This window comes from Halichoerus grypus, chromosome 7 (assembly GCF_964656455.1).
Source record: "Halichoerus grypus chromosome 7, mHalGry1.hap1.1, whole genome shotgun sequence".
NCBI classification, from domain to species: Eukaryota; Metazoa; Chordata; class Mammalia; order Carnivora; family Phocidae; genus Halichoerus; species Halichoerus grypus.
In genome coordinates this window covers 54,725,924-54,745,950 of record NC_135718.1, presented here as the reverse complement: position 1 = coordinate 54,745,950, position 20,027 = coordinate 54,725,924, and the positions used below count along the sequence as shown (strand labels likewise).

The following is a 20,027-nucleotide window of genomic DNA, read 5'->3' as shown; positions in this document are numbered from 1 at the left end:
CTCGCTGTCTCAGCCACCCCCCTGCTCATAGTCCTTTGGGGGCAGAGATGCACGTCAACAGGGATTCACTCACCAGTGTTTATTGAGTACGTGCTATATGCCAGGTGCGTGCGAGGGGCTGTGGAACCCATAAGACAGAGCGACTTAGCATACTAGGCAAGAGAATCTCGCCACCCAGGAACAGGTGCCCACCCATTCAGCTTTCTCCCCCTGCCCCTGCCCGGTGGGCCCTGTGCTCTGTAGGGGGGAGGCGGAGTGGTGGGCAAAGCTGGGCCCTTGGCCCCTAGGAAAGCTTGGAGTTGCCGTGGTCCTGCCATGAGTGTGAGGATGGTCTCCCTGTGGCTGGACAGCTGAGCTGGATCTGGGTCCAAGTCCTGATTTGAACACAGGAAGGTGAGGGCAGAGAGTGGCGAAGAAGCTAGTGGCAGGGCTGTGGGAACAATGTGGTGGTTTCTCAAAAGGGTAAACATAGAACAACCGTGTGACCCAGCAATCCCACCCCTCGGTATGTATCAAAAGAAGTGAAAACAGGGACTCAAACAGATACTTGTACCCCACTGTTCATAGCAGTTTTGTTCACAACAGTCAAAAAGTGGAAACTACCCAAGTGTCCGTGGCCTGATGACTGGATAAACAAAATGATACATACATAGGATGGAATATCATTCAGCTATAAAAGGAACGAAGTCCTGACACGTGCTGTAATTTGGGTGGATCTTGGAAACACTGTGCTTAGCAAGAGAAGCCAGGCACAGAAGACAAACTCTGTAGGATCCCGTTTGTACGAGGCCCCTAGAACAGGCAAATTCGTAGAGACAGAAAGTAGACTAGGGGTTACGGAGGCTGGGGGGAGGACGGAGAGGGAGTTACTGTTCGCTGGGTACAGAGTTTTTGTTGGAGATACTGGAAAATTTCCAAGCGTAAAGAGGGGTGAGGCTTACACAACATTGGGAATGTATTTAAAGCCACTGAACTGTGTGCACTTACAAAGGGTTAAAGTGATAAATATGCTAGGTATATTTTATGACATTTCTAAAAAGCGAGCGGCGGCATAGAGAGATTCCTCCCCCTGCGAGCAGCCCCCTAAAGTGGGTCCCCTTCAGCCGCTCTGAGGCATGGAGATGGTCCTGAAGACTAGGAGGGGGAGTGCAAACTGGACTCTCAACATCTGGGCAGTCCGACGGTGGCACGAGCGGAGAAGGTTCGGAACGAAGTGGGGGAAGGCCCTCCGCTTTCTGGGAGACGTCATTTCTAAAGTGGGGATAAGTCCACCCCCCTCCTAGGCTGCTGGGCAGATTAAATGCTTCAGCACAGGTCTGCTCCTTCGAACGCTACAGTAAGTGTTGCAGAAATGCTGTCTGTTAGCGTTTCCTCTGTGGTGTTGGCGAGGGGGAAAGAATGGAAGGGAAGAGGCAAGGAAGGGCAGCAAGTCTCTCAATTCCTCCGGCTTGGAGAAATGCTTTACAGAATGAAATCACACCAAGTCCCCCATTCCTGTGGGAGAGGGGCAGGCGCAGATGGCACCATGTCCCCGCTGCATCGTGGCCTCAGCTGGCGGCAGCGGGACCTTGGGCAAAGGTCCCCGGTCCCAGAGGGGCCGATTCCTGTGAATACGGACAAAAGGGAGGGGACAAAGACATGTTCTGGGGCGGGGGAGGGGGGGTGGTCAGCCTCATTGCAGGATGGTTGAGTCTCACAGGGAGTTTGGGTTTCCCAGGGGAAAAGCCAGTGTCCTGCCAGCGAGCTGACGTCACTGCCCTTTTAAGAGGAAGCTGGGAACCAGCTGTTGTGCAGATTCTTGGTGAGGCCAGATGTGCAGTGGGAGCCCCACGGCACACAGATTCCAAGACAGCCCACAAAACAACAGCAGCTGTTGGGGGTCTGGCGGGCTGGGTTGTGTGTCTGGGCCTTTGGAAAGAGGAAGGCAAGTGGGGCCGGGCTTCTTCCAAGCATGGGGGAGGTGGTGCTCAGGGGGTGTTCCCCGGGGGCACTGCGGGTGTTGGGTCCATCCGGCCATGCCCACTGAGGGCCAAGGCCCAGCCGCTCCCAGCGGGAAAGCCGTGCAGAAATCAGGGTTCTAGCCCCTGTTTTATAGCTGGGAACCACGAGATCTGCAGGGGAGGGGGTTGCGTGATTGCAGTGTACTACAGAGAACTAATTGAGGTTGAGACTCAATCTTGGATCAAAATCAAGGTTCATATGATATGTCTCTGGCTAGTCTGGGTGAATGTGTGGCCGGGATCATTTCATTTGTGGCCTGGCTTGGATGTCAGTCCTTGGCTGCTCTTGAGGGTCCTGTCTGTGATGGAGGTTGATCTCTTTCTGTGCGTGACACTAACCCTAACCACCTGGTGAGAATCTCGGCTGAGCCAGACCCACTCTCCCCACCCCCCGCCATCCTGTACTGTATGAGGCCAGGCAGATGCTCAGTCTGGCCCTGCCTGTGTGTGTGGCCGCTTGGACTACAGAAGCCGTAGTTGGAAAAGGCCTCATCAGGCAGCAGGGTGGGGGGCATGGAGAGGGATCCCGTGAGCAGGTTAGGGGTCACGATTTGCCCAGGCCAAGGGGGCACCTGCTGCGCCCGGAGAAAGAGCTACCCCCAGCTGGAACTGACTCAGTCGTGCCTGGGGCCGTTGCAGGTGAGAGGTGGGTAAGAGTGAAGAGCCGTCCGTCCGGTCCCTGAGAGGCTCTGGTTTCCGTTGTCAGTGACAGAGAGGCGGCGGCTGGGCCAGCCCCTGCACCGGGCCGTGTGTCTCCCTCTGTGGCAACCTCCCGGAGGGAGGCGTGAGCGGCAGCCGGTGGTTGTCAGGTTGTCAGTCAGCCCGCAGACGGGACCAGAGATGGAGACACACAGGGCGCCTGATCCGCTGGTAGGGCTGCACGCTCTGAGAAGACAGGTTTCTGTGTCCCCTGACAGCTCGTGGTTAGAGCCCATCACAGGCAGAACAGCTACCTCCCGAGGTAATGAGCCCCCTGCCTGTGGGAGAGTTCAAGCACAGGGTGGAAGAGTCTGCTCACATGCCCCATTCATTCATTTATCCATTTCCCATCTAATCGCCCATCCAGTAGTTTTCAAGCAGCAGACTTAGGCCGGGGGCTGGACTATTGGTTCCACACTGACTAAGATAGAAGTGGCCCTTGGCCTGACAGTGGGCTGTGACCTTGACCTGGAAACCAGGGAAGGCTTCCTGGAGGAAACCGTCTTGGAAGCTGAAGCCTGAAGGCTGAGGAGGACTTAGGGTGATGGAGATAATTTGCAGAAAGAGGAGGCGGCATGTGGGAAGGGCAAGAGAGAACGTGGCCAGCGAGGAGCCGGTAAGCTCGGTGAGGCAGGGTTTGGTGGGGGCCTGAGAGAGCTGAGAGTGGGGTCAGCACATGGGGTCGCCTTAGGGGGTCTGAGCTTTATCTCGGGAGCCACAAGGAACCAGTGAAGAGTTTTAAGCAAGCAATGACATAGTCAGATGTGTGTCTTAGCTGCTTTCTCCAGAAGCAAACCTTGAGACAGGGGTTCACAAGCAGGTTGTTTCTGTGGGGGGTGGGGGGTGATTCCAGAAAATACCAGTAGGGGAATGAGGGATTGAGACTGGCAAGGAGGCCAGCCAAGAGAGCATGTGTGGTCGAGCAAGTCGCCCCTGTGGGCACGGGAGCTTCACCCTGCTGGGGAACCCTGGACATTCCGTCAGAGTTATTCCCCCCGACGGGGAGGGAGCTGGAGTGTTGATGCGCCACCCACCTCCCATCGGCCATTGGGCGAAGGCTGTCTGGGACACTGCGCCCTGGCTCTTCTAGCTTCCCCGTGGGGCAGGCAGAGCAGGCCTAGCTCAGGCCCTCGGGCTGAGATGTGGGGGCAGGCTCGGAGTGGGCCGAGGGACGGTAGGCTGGAGGGACACTGAGAAGCAGACAGGAGCCCAGGGATCTGTGAGGAGCCCACAGGAAGACATGTCCGGGAGATGTTGCTGTCCCGGGGAGGCTGAGGTTATGAGCACAAGGGCACAAATGTCGGGATGCGGAAATGCCCAGGGTTGGGTGACAGACGGGGGGAAATCAGGAACACTGTGGAGAGGATGCACACCTCCCAAAGCTACAAGGGCCCCTGCGCCTCCCAGAGGGCTCTCCCCACCCCCACACTGCCTGTTCTCCAGCAGGTCCCCCTCTGCAGCCTCCAGGGCAGCGGGGCTGCACCCCAGAGATCACTCAGCGGGTTTGAAGGGAGATGAAGGTGCTGTGAAGGAACTGCTTTAAAAAACCCCCAAACTGGGCTGTGCTCGGTGCCAGCCCCAGGTCTGAGGAGTGATCACTTGGACCTAGGATGGGGGATGAGAAAAAAGCAATGCAGCCGAGACCCCCCCGCCCCGCCCCCCTGTCTGAACGCCACCCTGCCCCCTGGACCGTCCTCCAAGTCCACATGTGTCTCCCGGTCAGACAGGCCGCCAGAAGGCAGGTGGGCTGCACGGCTAGTTTGCGGGACCTGGTTTACAGAAGGTGCTCTGTGACCATCTGCTCAAGGATGGAACCTGTGAGTGGTCCCAGCCGTTCTGTGCTCTGTGCGCTTGGGAAGGGGGCGGGGGGAGTGCTGGGGACAAGTGAGCAGCTTCTAAGGACAGATGGGGGTGGAAGGATGGTTGGGAAAGGGGACGGGAGTGTTGAAGTAGTGAGGGAGAAGATGGACGGTGTCATCAAGCCAGGGTTTTTCTTTGCCAGAAAGAGAAGCCAAGTCTGGATAAACTCAGTAGAAAAAGAATGTACTCTAACCAATGACCGATGGGAGGTGCTAAATACTGCCGCCCAACTCCCTCCACGCGGAGCTGGGATAACTCTGAGGTGCGTGTTCTTCGTTGGCTCTGGGGGCCCACGGTGGTGACTTGCTGAATGGTGGGTCACCGTCCCTTCCCTGGCTCACTCGTCCTCTCCCCTGCTGGGCTTTCTGGGATTGCCTCTCCCATAAATCACCTATCCTCGAAACTTGGGCTCACCTCTGCTCCTGAAGGGACCCCATACCTGGGGCAGGTGCCTCCTACGGACAGACCCCATCGCATGTCCTTTCCTAGTTGCAGGGGAGGACGGGGAAGCAAAAGAGTCGGGCATTTCCAGCTGCTGGGGGGGTGGGGCTCTGCTTTCCACCGGGACTCATAGGTGGTGTGTCATCGGGGCCCCTATCGGTTCATTGGGGCTGTTATAACAAAATATCACAGACTGGGGGGCTTACGCAGGGGGGAAATACATTCCTCTCCGTTCTGGAATCTGGAAGTCCCAGGTCAAGGTGTCGGTGGATTCAGTGGGCCTGTTTTCTGTTTGTAGAGAGCACCTTCCCATGGGTCCTCCAACGGTGGAAGGGGCCTGGAATCTCTCTGGGGCCTCTTTTACGACGGCACTAATCCTGCTCACATGCCCTCCCACAGCACCCCCCTCCTGAGGCAATCACCGTGGGGGCTACTATTTCAGCCTGTGACTTTTGAGGGGACACAAACATTCAGGCCATAGAGAGGCCAGTGGCAAATTCCAATTGTAATAATTTCAGGGAGGGTTGTTTCTAAAAGGCCTGTGTACAGAGGGGGGTTATAGAGAAACACATGAGATAGTGCAGTAACTCAGGATTAGTACAGTGGAACTGCTACCATCCCCGGGTCTGAAAGGGTGAGAGAGGGGGGCAGTTGCCCAGAGACAGGCAGAAGCCCCCTGGGAAGAGCAGTGACCCAGCTGGACATGGGCCACCTCACTGAGAGACTGGAGGGGAGCAAAAGCTCGAGTCTCTGAAATTCCCACCAACCCCCCCAAGCCCCCGATCTCTTGCCCACTAGAGACGGGTGCGGACAGATCAGCCTCCCAGGCCGGAGCAGGGTGGGACAGGGTGAGGACAGAGCCTGAGGAGGGCCGATGGAAGCGATCTGGCCCAGCAGGGAACTCCCCGAGCAAACAAGGGGCTTTGGGCTGACAGTCTTCCAGTCTGTGTGGGTTGGAAGGGGAAATGTCACACTGGGTCTCGAATTGGGGCTGAGGGCGAGCTGCCCCTCAACAAGGTCGGCCCATTCCTCCTCCCTGGCCATCCCACACCTTTTCGCCCAAGGGCCCTTTTTCTAGAGCCTTGCTGGTCTCTCCCAAGACTGGGGCTCGGAGCACCGTGCATAGGACTCAGAGACCTGGCTGTGCTAATAACTTCTGCAACCGCAGCTACATCCTCCGGGTCCCAGCTTCCCTAGATGGAACACCAGGAGGGGTAACAAGATGGCCTTTCAGTACCCTTTATGGAACACTGACCTTCTAGAAAGGCTTGTGGCCCCCTTCCAAACAGTCCTGGGAACGGAGAAAAATGAAGAGTATCCTTCTGGGGAAACCAAGGCCCAGGGAACAAAGCAATTGCTGGAGGTCACTGATCCCGTGGGCACTTAAACAAGGCTCCCCTCTTCAGTCAGAGCAGTCCCCCGAGCCAGACCTGCTTTCCCAGAGGGCTACGGCCCACACCCATGTTTATTTTCAATGAGCGCAGCAGCCTGCATGACCTTTCAAGATTTTTCTTGTGCTCTTGTTTGTGCGCGTGGCTGTGAAGGGAAAGGTGTAAGAACATTGGCTTCAACCAGCCTTTTAGAGCCAGCCAGTCCCTCCTGCCCCCACCCCCCTTGGGGATTCGGGGTCAGTGTAACATGACTGCTGGGCTTTTGAGAGTATGGGTCCACACAAACCTCAAAGGCCTTAATTTGCAGGGAGTTTCGGAGAGAGTCAGGAAGCCAGGCCAGCAAGCCGGGGCCCCTCTGACGGCAGCCCTGCCCGGCCTAATCCTGCCAGTTCTAGCAGGCTGCCCGAATCTCGCCACCCACCCCCACGGGCCTGTGTCCCAAGCGTGTGAAACAAAGACCATTTCATTTGAGGGCAGACCCCGAGGCTCTGGGGCTCCCTACATGCCAAGGCCAGGAAGCCTCCGTCACCCCCTAGTTGGAACCACTGCCTCCTCCCCTCCAGCTGTGGGGGACGGGGGAGAGCTCCTCAGCCCGTCACGGGGGTTCTGGTGAAATGATAGCTTTCAAGCTGACGGCTCTGGATCGATTCCGGCCTGCACACACGTTCTCTGTGGCTTGTACGTAGGTTTATTTTTACAAAGGGAACTGCATTGCCAGCAATTAGAGAAGTTAATTTGGGGTTTCTGGCTACTTTCAGAAATCCCCAGCCCTGCCAGCCCTCCTGCCTGGGAATGCCTGGCGGGGCCAGAGCTCCATAAATCAGCTCACCATAGTCCTCACCATTCCCTGTGGCCACCCGGCTAAGAGCTGAATGTCTGTTGCCTTTCTCCCCGAGTGTGTGCTGCTGGGTCTTGAATCAGGAGTTTCGAGGGAAGTGAAATATTTTGGGTCCCCACGTTTCCAGCGGAAGTGGAAAGCCAGTTGCTGGCCTGCTCCGGGGTGAGCCCCCTGTCCTGCTGGGTAGGGTTGCTGATGTAGACGTCCATCTCTCCGGCCGCCTTTGGTCCCGGCCCTCTCCTCTGCCACAGGGACGGCCATGACGGTGGCCATCACAGCACAGGTATCAGTCCTCCGTCAGGCTGTGCACACACGAGGCTGGTCCAGACGGTCCCGGATTTGGCTGAGGGGCACAGCTGGCTGGGCGAAGAAGAGAGAGCAAGCAGAGCAGCCGGGACGGGCAGGGTTAGACCCAATGGGATGAAGAATTCCCCATGCTGGCAAGGGCTGCAAGGGAAAGTCTTCAGTGACAGCAAGCAGTCTGGGAGGAAGGGCCTCCTGGCCTCCTGCCCAGCTCCCGACCCAGGCTGTGGCGTGGGTAGCAGGCGCTGGAGGGCGTGGCCTAGCCCCCGCTCATTTCCAGGGCTCGAGAATATCAGAGAGCTAAGGCAGTTTGGACAGGACACTCAGGGCTGGCCTAGAAATTCAGCCACTTCATTGAAAAAAAAAAAAGTAAGCCTCAGTTTTCCATCTATCTACTGGGGATATGAAGAGAGGCCCTGGCTCCCTCCGTGAGAACCCCATTCAGTCCAGGTAGAGGTCCCCTGGTCCTCTCAAGGCCCACTGCGCTCACCACACTGGCCCACTCCGGTTTCCTGGAGGCGCCCCCAGAAGACCGTGGGGGGCATACTGCAGGCAGGTTGCCCCCTCCAGGTGAGGCAAGCACTTGGCGTGGTAGAAGAAACTCAGGTGACCGTGGTTCAGGTTGCACGTCACCTTATGGGAGCCCGACTGCGCTTTCTGGTCGCAGGTGCCGAGGAGGTCGTCGTCCCAGCCACTGTCTTTGTCCCAGACCTGCACCCGCAGGGGCCTCTCCGTGGACAGGAGCACGTCCCCGAAGTCCAGCCGTGTCTCCCACTTGGGGTGGTTACTGTTCCACACCGTGTTGGTTCTCAGCTCCTGGCCTCCAAAGAAGACTTTCAGATAGGCATCTGTAGCAGTGAAGTGGTCTCCCCACAGGCCTGTCGCCTGGAATTTCATCACCTCCAAGTGGGCCAGGCCCCTCTGCCGGGGACAGCAGTCCTGGTTGGTGGCCGCCGAGCTGGGGCACACACACTGGCATGGGTTGTGGGGGCTCTTCTGCTGCCCCGGGGGGCAGGGCCTACTGCAGTCCTTCCACCGGGCCCTGTCCATCACGTACTTGCTCACGGCCCGCCTCAGCGACTCCCGCCGTGGGTTCCGGCTCTCCACGAGCACGTGCAGAGGCTCCAGGGTGTAGTCCACCAGGCCGGGTCTGGCCAGCAGTGAGTTCATCCAGGCTGAGAACTGCTCCGGCCCGGCCTGGTTCCCAAACAGCAGGTCGCCCACGGAGGTGTGGTGGCCCCCAACTATTTGGGAAAAGCGTTCCCGGTAGGACTGGTGGAAGGAGGTCTCCATCTTGTGCTGCTTCTTCTTCTCCTCACAGGCCTTGAGTTCTGATGAAGAGCTGGCGCGGCCACTGATGCTGACCTGGGCCTCGACGGCCAGGCAGTCCTCCACCTCATTGGCTGTGAGCCCGTTCAGGGCCAACTCACAGGTGCGCAGGGCAGTGAGGGCCGAGACCCGGCCGCCCAGCTCCAGGGACCGGATGAAGTGGGTGCCATAGTGGGAGATGAGCCTGATGTAGTCAGCCTCTGTGGAGGTGTTGAATTTGGGGGGCAGGTCGCTGAGGGCCTTCTGGAAGTTGGGGTGGAGTGGGGGAGAGTGTACCAGGTGAAAACTGGAAGGGGAGAGAAACATCAGATGGGCCAGCAGTGGTTAGTTTTCCCCATTCAGCCATCCTTCAAGGTTGCCCAAGGTCACATGTAAGTGATAGAAAGACAACTTGAACCCAGGTGGCCTGGCTCCAAGCCCAAGCTCTGAACCACTGAGCTGTCAGGGAAACCCAAGGTTGCTCCTTGGTGACCTAGATATGCTGAATTTCTGCTTTTCCTTTGCAAAGTAAAGTTTTTTCTTTCCTTTTTATTTTCTAATTAGAAAACTGATGGTGACCCTCTAGCTTTGGAACCTAGTCCTGTGGCCCTGTCCGTCTGTCCCCTAGATCGGGCTCCTGACAGCTCTGGCCACAAGGCAGGAGGCGCCCTGTCTCACTGTGGGAGAAATCAGGGTGGGTGACTTGGGTGCTCCATGGAGACCATGCATTTCTGGGATTGTGGGACCCAGGTCCCTGAAGGGAGGGGTGTGATTGCTGCTGTCTAGCCCTGTAGTTCTAATTCCCAGCACAGAGCCTGATACATGACAGGCGTGATCGTGGTCGACTGGGTGAATGAGGCCCAGTGATGGGAAGTCTCCTGCCCACAGGACAGAGGGAACTGGGCACTCCGTAGATCCAAATGGCACCATGTTGGGGATCTCAGCACAGCCTTGCTCGCTCCTCCTCCCCCTGTTCTCTCCCAGGGCTCTTCCTGTTCAGGGGACCCCGGGGAGGAGGCCCGAGGGCACCATACCACCCAGTGTGCGAGAACCAGGGTTGTGTATCCTCCTGGTGGACGCAGCCTCCGAGTCCCCACCCTGCCATCCCAGGGCCCCCGGACCACGCCGAGTTTCCCAGCCCTTTCTCTGAGCTCCTCCACCCCACCTGCAGCACTCACCTGTAGAAGTGACACTCCACCAAGTCAGTGCTGAAGCTGTACTGGTCCTGGTGGGCCTTCTGGGCAGCGAAGTTGGCCACCCTGGAGTGCGAGCCGGCCACGGTCACCTGCACATTGGCGCTGGGTTTGGGAGACACATCCAGCCCCACCCGCCAGTCATTGCGGATGCTGTTGGCCGCCTCCCTGGCCACGCCCTCAGTGGAACTGGCCTTGGCCCTGACCACTTGGCGCTGGCAGCCTGAGCCCTGGGAGCGCCAGTCGGTCAGTGCCAGGGGCAGGCGCTGGAGGGCGCCCTCCTGCAGGGCATTCTGGCAGAGAGTGCAGGTGCCATCGGGCCGCAGGAAGCTCTCCGTGTCCACAGGGAAGGAGCCCGAGCGCTTGAGGCTGGTCACGTCCACGCCCTCCCCGGCCAGCGCCGCGCCAGGCACAAACACTTGGTTGCGCCGGCACTCATTGCGGGTGGCCGTGTGGCAGGGGGCTGGGGTGGGCGTGGGCAGCAGCAGCAGGAGGAGGCCCAGGAGGAACAGGCGGGCACCCATGGAGCTGCGGAGACGGGGGGCGTCTGGGCTCTGGAAGCTGTGGGCAGAGGTATGGAGGATGAACCATCATGGCATATGGAATGGAGAGGGAATGGGATACCTCGTAAGTCATTGAACGTCAGAGCTGCGATGGCCTTTACAAACCTGGCCCATCCCCCACCTGTACAAATGGGCCCAAGGATGAGAAGGGACTTGCCTGAGGTCACACAGCCAGGAGGAGCCCCTTGCTAGGATTTCATTATTTAAGGCCTAATGGGGATTCATACTGATGGCTTTGTCCCCAGGACCACAGCCGCTGCTGGTGGGGAAGGGGCTCTGCACACGGAAGAGGGGGCAGAGCGCAGATGGAGCGATTTTGGGGAGGGATCTGGGACTCTAGAGAAGCCTGGATTCTGGGAGAGTATCATTTTGGGCCCCAGAACAAGCCATGCTTTTCCCACCCCACCTCTCTCGTTCTCTGTCTGCCCTCTCTCGTTCTCAGCCCTTAACAGAACTGGGAAAGAAAGAATGCGTTGCCCTTATTGTCCCCACCTTCCCGTTGGGGCCTGCTCTCTGAGCCTCATGGGAGAACAGCAGCCCGAATTCCAGCCTGGAGGCTGAGCACATGCCTCTGCCCTTGCCTCCTGTGTGGGGAGGGCTTCACGGTCCCTCTCCAGATCTCCGGATGCCCACGCCTCCTCTGGCATTCTCTGCCATGCTCTGCAGAATTCCAGCAGTACCGCGAGCTACCTGTGGCCTATTGTTGGGCAACCATTGGCTAGAAATTTCTTCCCAATTTTGAGGTGGCTCTGGAACCTCACAGGGACCTGTTTATAATCTGGAGTCTCCACACTCTCCCCCTATCCAAACTGGACTCCTCGGAGGGCTGTCCCTTCCAGCGCCTGCCAGGGACCGCAGCATCTCTGAGACATGGGGGGTTGTGGAGAGCAGGAACGCCTGCATTCTAGCCAGGGCCTTCTGCGCCTCACCTGAAGGAGTGACTGGGTGGTGGGATTCCAGGTGACATGCAGGCCCCAGGGGAAGTAAATAGGAGAAGGCTCTGGGGTCATCCCACTTGGGAGGCCAGCACAGTTTTTGACCTTAATGCACAGAACTCCATCTCTATCCTGGTCCTCATCATATGATCTTCCAGGGAGCCTGTTTCCAGCTTTCTAAAAAGTTTTCCCTGTCAGCATCTGAAGCGGCCTTATAGACAATGCCCTATAGCGTTTCTACTTTCTCTGTGAGGACACTGAGGCCCGGAGCAGGCATGAGGCCACCCAGCAAGTCAGTGACAGCACACAGTCTCATGGGTCATAGCACTTCCTGCTCCAACAGGCTCTTCCCCGGATGGAGCAGCCCCACTCCCGGGCCTCTCTGTCCCCACCCAGGGGCTCGCAGCCTCCCCGATGCCCTCCTTCCTCCCTACCTGGGGTCCTGGGCGGAGACGCTCTACACAGACATTCTCTTCCCCCAGGAGATGCTCCTGAAGTGGTGGTGTCAGCCCCCAGGCAGGCTCACCACACAGCTCATCACCCAGGCCACCGTGCACATCACTTCTGCTTCCTGTCCCGCCCCTCCAGCTGTGGTCATGGGTCCCCTCCGCTCTCCCCCTCCCACCAGCACCCATCCTGTCCTCACCTCCCCATCCGGCCCTTCTGACAGCCCTCCAGGAAGCAAAGCTGTGAGGGCCAGAATCTCATCCCTCAAGCAGAGCTGCCTGGGGCGCGGAGGCCTGGGCTGACAGGTGAGGCTTGGTGTGGAGCACACACAGGGGCCTGGGGATTTTGAGATTCAACTCTGGGGTTGACGAGTGGGCCAGCAAGGGCAGTCCCCCTGCTTCTGATCTGCAGCATCACATGTGTGAGGCCTAGGAGGTGGCATAGCATAGGAGCTCACCGTGGGGCTTGGGCTAGCTCCTTTAGGCTCTAGCTGTGTGACCTGGCAAGCTTCTCTAGCCTCTCTGCGCCTGAGTTTCCTCAGCTGAAAAGGGGGATAATAATAGTGTAGACCCTACAGGTTGTGAAGAACGTGAGAGTTACTACATGTGATGTGCTTAGAACAGTGTCTGGTTCTCAGCATGGGTGAACTCAGGTGACCATTCCCCCCTCCCCAGGCAGTGGGGAGAAATTAACCTCCTGGCCCACTTCCTACCCACACCTGCTTCCCAGCCCGCCCAGGCTCTAGACCCCAAACAACGTACCCCAGGACACAGTTACCTGTTCCCCCTTTTGTGAGGAGAACCAGTGGCCACACTGGTTCCCCAGCCCCTCTCCAGCCCTGGCCTGAGGTTGCAGCCGCAGAGTGGGTGGGTGAACAAATGGGGAAAGAGATGTGGGTGGGGCCAGAGGCCCAGGGTCTTCATCCTTTGTCCTCCCTGAGGTCAGGGTGGGGTGAGGTTTCCATGGGTTGAGTGACTCACAGGGCAACTTCTGGGGGCCAAAATCACACTGGTTTGAGGTGAAGACAGCTGGGTAAGTGGGGGGGCTGTTTCAAGAGTTCACACTCCAACTGGTGTACATGACGGGAACAAATACCCACAGGCCCCAGACCACGTGTGACACCAAGGGGTAGCTCACCCCTTGAGTCTTTGTCCCCCCATGAGGGCCTTGCTCTTACAGGAACAGGGGCTTATGCTGCCTTCGGGGAACCTGGACGCCATCTCGTCCGCGAGGTTCCGCCCCCCTCCAGAAATTGTAGCCTCCTGACCGCCTTCTATCTGTCTGTGCCTAGTTTTGTCACATGGACGTAAACAGGAGTTGGGTTGTTGTTTGCATGGCAGCGTGAAGACATATATTAAGATCTTTGAAACTTTTCAGAGACTGCTACCAGGTAAGTACTCTGGAGCGGCATTCAGAGAAATTAGTGTTGTTTTTACAAAAGTAGAAGGTAACCCGATTAAAATAGGTCGACACATCTCAACATCAGCTTTTCAAAATGAAATTCAATTTAAACAGGGAGGAAAAGGCCCTACATGTCGAATAGTGTTGATACCATCACATGAATAAAATTACATCTCTGCGTTTAAGGAATGGATAGGGACACGCCATGTTTCTTTCAGGAACACAAAACATATTTAGAATCTAGTGTGATTCAAAACATATCTGTTGAATGCCCCTGTTACTGCTGCTGTCACCTTTAAAAATAAAAATCACCTGTAAAAAACTAAAAAAAAAGAAAAGAAAAGAAAAAAAAAGAGGTCAGCCTGCCGAGGCTGTGAGTTTAGTTCTGTAGGAAGAGACAGGTGAGGAAGAGGGAATAGGTCGTAGACTCAGCTTTGTTGGAAACTTGCTAAGTTTGAACCCCTTTCCAGGTTAGTTTGCTCATCCATAACATCAAACGGAGGTCTTGGGGATTTCTCACAATCCTTGGATTCTTGATGAAATGTGCATTTGGCACTTTCCGAGTGCCATGTGAAGTCGCTACTGTCCAAGGGACCCTGGTGGGGGCGGTCCGTTAAAGAGCGAGGATAACATCGGGTCTAGGACGACCTTTCTTGGCCTCTGCGCCTGATGACAGCTGTCCTCCCCGGGGGACATTTAGCGCTTCACAAGAGATTTACAAACACTTTTTTGTCTGAGACGTAAGTTTTCACACAGTGTGTTCAATTGCCAGACACCCTCCATATGGTTTATGATTAGTCACTTTGTTGAAATAGAACTCACATACAATCACGCATTTAAAGTGTACAATTCAGGGGCACCTGGGTGGTTCAGTCGGTTAAGCGTCTGCCTTTGGCTCAGGTCATGATCCCTGGGTCCTGGGTTCAAGCCCCGCATCAGACTTCCTGCTCAGCGGGGAGTCTTCTTCTTCCTCTGCCCCTCCCCCTGGCTTGTGCTCTCTCTCTCTCTCAAAAAAGAAAAAAATAAAGTGTACAATTCAGTGGTTTTTAGTATACTCACAGAGTCACGCACCCACCACCATGATCAATTTTCAAACACGTTCATCACTCTGAAAAAGAAACCCTGTATCCTTTAGTGGTCACTGCTCTTTTCATTAGACGCTGGTCTACTTTCTGTCTCTATGGATGGAGGACAGAAAGTGTAGGACATTTCGTATTAATGGACTCATGGAAGATGTGACCTTTGTGTCTGGCTTATTTCATGTAACATCATATTTTCAAGGTTCATCCAAGTTGTACCATGTTGTCAGTCCTTCATTCTTTTTTGTGGCTGCATAATAGTCCCTTGTATGGAGTTACCACATTGTATTTACTCATTAATTGTGGCCATTTGGGTTGTTTCCACTTTGGAGCTGTTATGAATAATGCTGCTATGAACATTTGCGTACAAGTTTTTGTGTGGACCTGGGTTTTCATTTCTCTTGGATATATACCTAATCATGGAATTGCTGGGTCATAAGGTAACTCTACATTTAACTTTTCAGGAACTGTTTTCCTATGTGGCGGCACCATTTTACTTTCCCACCAGCATTGTAGGAGGGTTCTAACTTCTCCACATTGTTATTATTGGACTTTTTAATTACAGCCATTCTTGTAGATGTGAAGTAGTATCTCAGGGTGGTTTCGATTTGGATTTCCCCAATGGCTAATGATGGTGAGCTTCTGTTCATTTGCTTATAGGTCATTTGTATAAGTTCTTTGGAGAAATGTATATTCAGGTGCTTTGCCAATTTTTGAATTGCGTTGTCTTTTTGTTGTTCATTTATAATAGTTCTTTATATATTTTAGATTCAAGACCCTTTTCAGATATATGATTTGCAAACATTTTATCCTATTCTGGGTTATCTTTTCACTCTCTTAAGAGTGTCCTTTGAAGCACAAAACTTTTTTTTTTTAACTTTAATGTAGTCCAAAGTATCTGTTTGTCTTTTTGTTGCTTATATTTTTAATGTCATACCTGAGAGGTCTTTGCCTAACCCAAGATCATGAAGATTTACTCCTATACTTTCTTCTAAGAGTCTCATAGTTCTACCTCTCCCATTCAGGTATGATTCACCTAGAGTTTATTTTTGTGTTTGTAAAGGGGTCCAACTTCATTCCTTTGCTTGTGGATATGGTTTTGATGTCTATTTTCCTAAGGTTACTAAATATTTACCCTTGACAGAAAGGTTCCATGGATACTCTACACAGAATGCATGAGGAAACTGTTGATCCTGATTGCATCTACTTACATAAACTCTACTTACTCTAGGCACTACACACACGAACTATAATCAGAGAGGTCCTTCAACAAAACGGGGGGTGCAGATTGCAATTATTGTGCCTATTTTGAAAAAACCAAATGCAGTCACAGTGACATTCCCTTCATCCTGTGATTATTCTTGGTTCCCTCTTCCTCTGGGGTTCTTCATGGAAAGACCTGGGGAGTCTTTCCTCTTTTTCCATTCTGTGGAACACTGGCACCCAGTTTTTGTACTCAGCCCATATCTTCAGCAGTGATGGCTCTATTTGGATTTTCTGGCTTTTTTCCTGGTATCAGTTTTGGCAAGTTACATTTTTCTAGGAAAATTTCCAATCTGTCTGAAATTTCACTGTTGTGACCATGAAGTTATTTATAGTAGTCTCTCTCTCTCTCTCTCTCGCTCTTAGAAAAAATATCTTTCTGAATCTTTTTAGCGATGTTTTCTTTTTGATCACAGGTTTTTATCATTGTCTCTTTTTTTTAGATGAGTCTTGCTAAAGATTTTTCTATCTTTTATTATTTTTTTCAAAGAAGCTGCTCTTGGCTTTATTGATCCTCTCTATCGAATCATTATTTCCTATTTGATCACTTTCATTCTTACCTTTTAATTTCCTTCCTTTTTCCCATATTCTTTGAACTCCTTCTATTGTTCTTTTACTAACTTAAAAAAAAAGATTTTATTTATTTATTTTAGAGAGAGAGAAAGCCTGAGCACGGGAAGGGGCAGAGGGAGAGAGAATCTGAAGCACACTCCATGCTGAGCATGGAGCCCCACACAGGGCTCGATCCCACGACCGTGAGATCATGACCTTAACCGAAACCAAGAGCCACTCAGCCACCCCTTACAAACTTCTTAAGTCCTTAGCTCGTTAATTTTCATTTTTGTTCCTTTTTAATGTAAACACCTAAGGCTCTACATTGCCCTAAAAATCTTTTAAACTGCTTCTCTACAGTTTTGGTAGGAAGTCTTTCTTCATTACTGCCTGGTTTCTTAACATTTTCTAAAAGTCCTGATTTTTCTTTAACCTGTGAGTTATTTAAAAGTATGTTTTTTACACTTTCAAGAAAATGGGGTTTTAAATACTATCACTTGGCTAGTGATTTCTAATATAGTCACACTGTAGCAGGACGTGTCTGGATGAAAGCCATTCTTCGATGCTGGTTGAAATTTTCTCGGTGGTTAACTAAATGTTTTGGTAAATGTTCCTGTGTACGTGAGAAAAATATCTGTTGGTTGATTTTTTGACGCAGCGTATTATGTTCAAAACTACGGTCTCTTGATATTTTAATTACTAAGGAAATCATGTTAAACTCTCGCTCTGTGAAGACAGATTGTTCAAGACCTATAGATTTTCTCCTGCAATGAGAGTTCTGTCAACTTTGGCTTTATATGTTTGAGGCTATTTTATTAAACAAGTTTAGTATTGCTTTGTCTTCCCGGTGAATTAAATTCTTTAAACCACCCCAAATGATGCTTCTCCCCCCCAAATATAAATTTAGTCAGATATTAATAGAGCTATTCCAATTTTCTTTTTTAATTTATTTTTTTTTTAAAGATTTTATTTATTTATTTGAGAGAGAGAGAATGAGAGAGAGCACATGAGAGGGGTTAGGGTCAGAGGGAGAAGCAGACTCCCTGCCGAGCAGGGAGCCCGATGTGGGACTCGATCCAGGAACTCCAGGATCATGACCTGAGCCGAAGGCAGTCGCTTAACCAACTGAGCCACCCAGGCGCCCAATTTAATTATTTTTAATTGTGGTAAAATACACGTAACATGAAGTTTACCATCTTGACCATTGTTCAGTGTGCCAACCTTCTTTCGATTAGTGCTCACAGGGAGATCTTTCATCTTACCTTTAAATTCCCTTTGTTTTATGTTTCAGGTGGGTCTCGTTAACCACAAGTCATTGGATTTTGTGATGTCACCCAATCTGGGTAGTTGGCAGTGTGACCCTGAATTAGGTTCATTTATATTTATTGTTCTGTGAGAGTTTATTTCTACCGTGATGTGTTTGATCAATGTCCTGCTTTCCATGCTTTCTCCCCTCTTTTCCTGCCTTTTTCTTCTAAGATTTTATCTATTAGTTGAGAGAGAGCACGCACAAGCAGGGGGGAGTGGCAGATGGAGAGGGAGAAGCAGGCTTCCCGCGGAGCAGGGAGCCCGATGCGGGGCTCCATCCCAGGACTCCGAGATCATGACCTGAGCCGGAGGCAGACGCTTAACCCACTGAGCCACCTAGGCGCCCCTTCTCCTGCCTTCTTTTAGATTGATGGAACTTTTAAAAAGTCACATTCTTTTCTCTGTGCCGGTTGGCTCTTAGAGCCCTTCTGATTCTCTAGTGGTTGCCCTTAAAAAGGCTAACATGCATTCTTAGCAAGGTTGAAAGTTTCTCGTTGTTCTCCTTTCTAGGGATTTCGTGACCTTAGAATGCCGTTAACTAAAATCACCCTTTCTCATTCTCTGGGGTATTGTCGTCCGGGACTTTTGTTCACTCTTACTCTTCCTGTACTAACTTAGTCATTGGTGCTATTACAGGATACTGTCAACGTTTGTTTATACTTATTCACACATTTGTCAATTTCTTTGCTCCTTAGTCTTTCATCTCTGAGTTTTCTCGGATCGTTTTTTTTTCTTTTCCTTAAAGTACTGTGCACTGGAAATGTCTCTGGCAGCGCCTGCTCTCAGTTTCTGTTTGCCTGAAACGTCTTTATTTCACCCTCGGTTTTGGGTCATCATTTTAGCGAGTTGACACTTTGAAGTCCCTGATGGTTGACACCTCTCGGCGCTTTGAGGTCATTTCGCTGTTCCTGTCTTGCATCGTGGCTGTTGTTTACATATTATTCTGTGTAGAGAATTCATCTATTGGGGGGAGCAGGGACTGTTTCTAAGATCTTTTCATTTTTGATTTTTTGAAAGCTTACTACAAAATGTGTATCTAGATATGACTTTCTTCTTAATTTTTCCTCTTTGGGGTTTGTTCTTCCTAAATCTGAGGATTCTCATCTTTCCTCATTCTGGAAAGCATCTTGGCCATCATCCCTTCACATACCCCATCTCCCCGGCTCTCTCTAGTTTTGCCTTGTGGGGTGCCCGGCAGCAATGCAACAAGGCCCCTCACTCTCTCCTCCTTGTCTGTCATGCTCTTTTTCTTATTTCCTACTTTTTGTGTGTCTGTCCGTGTGCTCGTTGGTTTTTCTCCCCTTCTTTGTTCCAGTTCCCTAATGCTTGCTTTCTCTGTGTCTAGTCTGCGATTTAATCCATCCATTGAGTTTTTTAGATTAGCTCATACATTTACCAAGATGCAAACATCCAAACAATGTAAAAACATATTTAGTGAATAACCTCACTCCTGCCCCATTCCAACCTACCTCAACGGGTGCCACTTTTTTTCTTTTTCTTTTTTTGTTTCTTTGGTGTCTTCTTGGAGTTATCCCCCCGTACAAATATAAGTAAATACTAGTAAAAATGTTTTCTTATTTTCTTCCTTCCTCACATAAAAGGAAGCATGTTATACATCTTGCTTTGTGCTTTTATTTTGTTTTAAAATAGTATACTTTGGAGATCTTTCCTCTTCAATATTAGGGAGTTTCCTCATTCTCTTATTTTTTTAAATGGTTGCATAGTATTTCATTACATAGATGAAACATAATTTATTTGACCAGCCTCCTACTGATGGCCCTTTGAGTTATTTACAGTCTTTTGCTCTTACAATGTTGCAGTTGAATAACCCATACATAACTCATTTGCTGGATCAGAACATTATGAGTCTTCAATTTTGTTGTGTATAACACATATAAAAGTACATACACACAGGGGCACTTGAGTGGCTCTTTTGGTTAAGCATCTGACTCTTGATCTCAGCTCAGACCTTGATCTCAGGGTCATGAGTTCAAGCCCCATATTGGGCTCCATGCTGGGTGCGGATCCTACATAAAATACACACACACACAATTTACATATATATACATGCATATCTATACATACTTTACACATATACATATATAGTGGATATATACATGCATATAGAAGTGTGTCTTCATACATACACACACACAACAAACACTCTCCATAGGGTTGGCATTCAGTTTTCACTCTACCAACAATGCATGAGTGAGTTGGTTTTCCCTCCATCTTACCTACAGAATGTGTGGTCTTCCAGATTTTTCTTCAGTTAATTTTTACTTTCAGTGATTTATTTTTTATTTATAAGATCTCTGTTTCACTCAGTTCCAAATTTGTGCTTATGTTTTCATTCTGTTCCGAATTCTGTGATTATGCATTGTGATTATATTCTTTAAAAAGTTTTAAAATGGGGCACCTGGGTGGCTCAGTCGTTAAGTGTCTG

At 51.8% G+C, this 20,027-nt stretch overlaps 2 protein-coding genes and 1 long non-coding RNA gene across 3 annotated transcripts in view; 2 read left to right on the top strand and 1 right to left on the bottom strand.

The window, feature by feature from the left end:
* Positions 1–20,027, top strand: part of PALD1 (phosphatase domain containing paladin 1) — a 124,216-nt gene that overhangs the window by 83,464 nt on the left and 20,725 nt on the right. The window lies entirely within an intron of this gene.
* Positions 7,057–12,079, bottom strand: PRF1 (perforin 1). The gene is made up of 3 exons (XM_036083948.2): positions 11,966–12,079; positions 10,019–10,594; positions 7,057–9,147 (listed from the first exon to the last, which is right to left on the bottom strand). Exons 2-3 carry the CDS (start codon positions 10,555–10,557, stop codon positions 8,019–8,021), a joined length of 1,668 nt encoding a protein of 555 aa, XP_035939841.1. The 5' UTR covers positions 10,558–10,594; positions 11,966–12,079; the 3' UTR covers positions 7,057–8,018.
* Positions 12,080–20,027, top strand: part of LOC144382567 (uncharacterized) — a 25,195-nt gene continuing 17,247 nt past the window's right edge. The window contains exons 1-2 of the long non-coding RNA XR_013449746.1: positions 12,080–12,283; positions 13,270–13,368. This is a non-coding gene — a long non-coding RNA (uncharacterized LOC144382567). The remainder of the gene's footprint in view (positions 12,284–13,269; positions 13,369–20,027) is intronic.

Coding starts and splice junctions, on each gene's coding strand:
- PRF1 (XM_036083948.2), bottom strand. CDS start 10,557: ATGGGTGCCCGCCTGTTCCTCCTGGGCCTCCTCCTGCTGCTGCTGCCC. Junction 9,148..10,018: donor GTGGAGTGTCACTTCTACAG/GTGAGTGCTGCA, acceptor CTCCCCTTCCAG/TTTTCACCTGGTACACTCTC.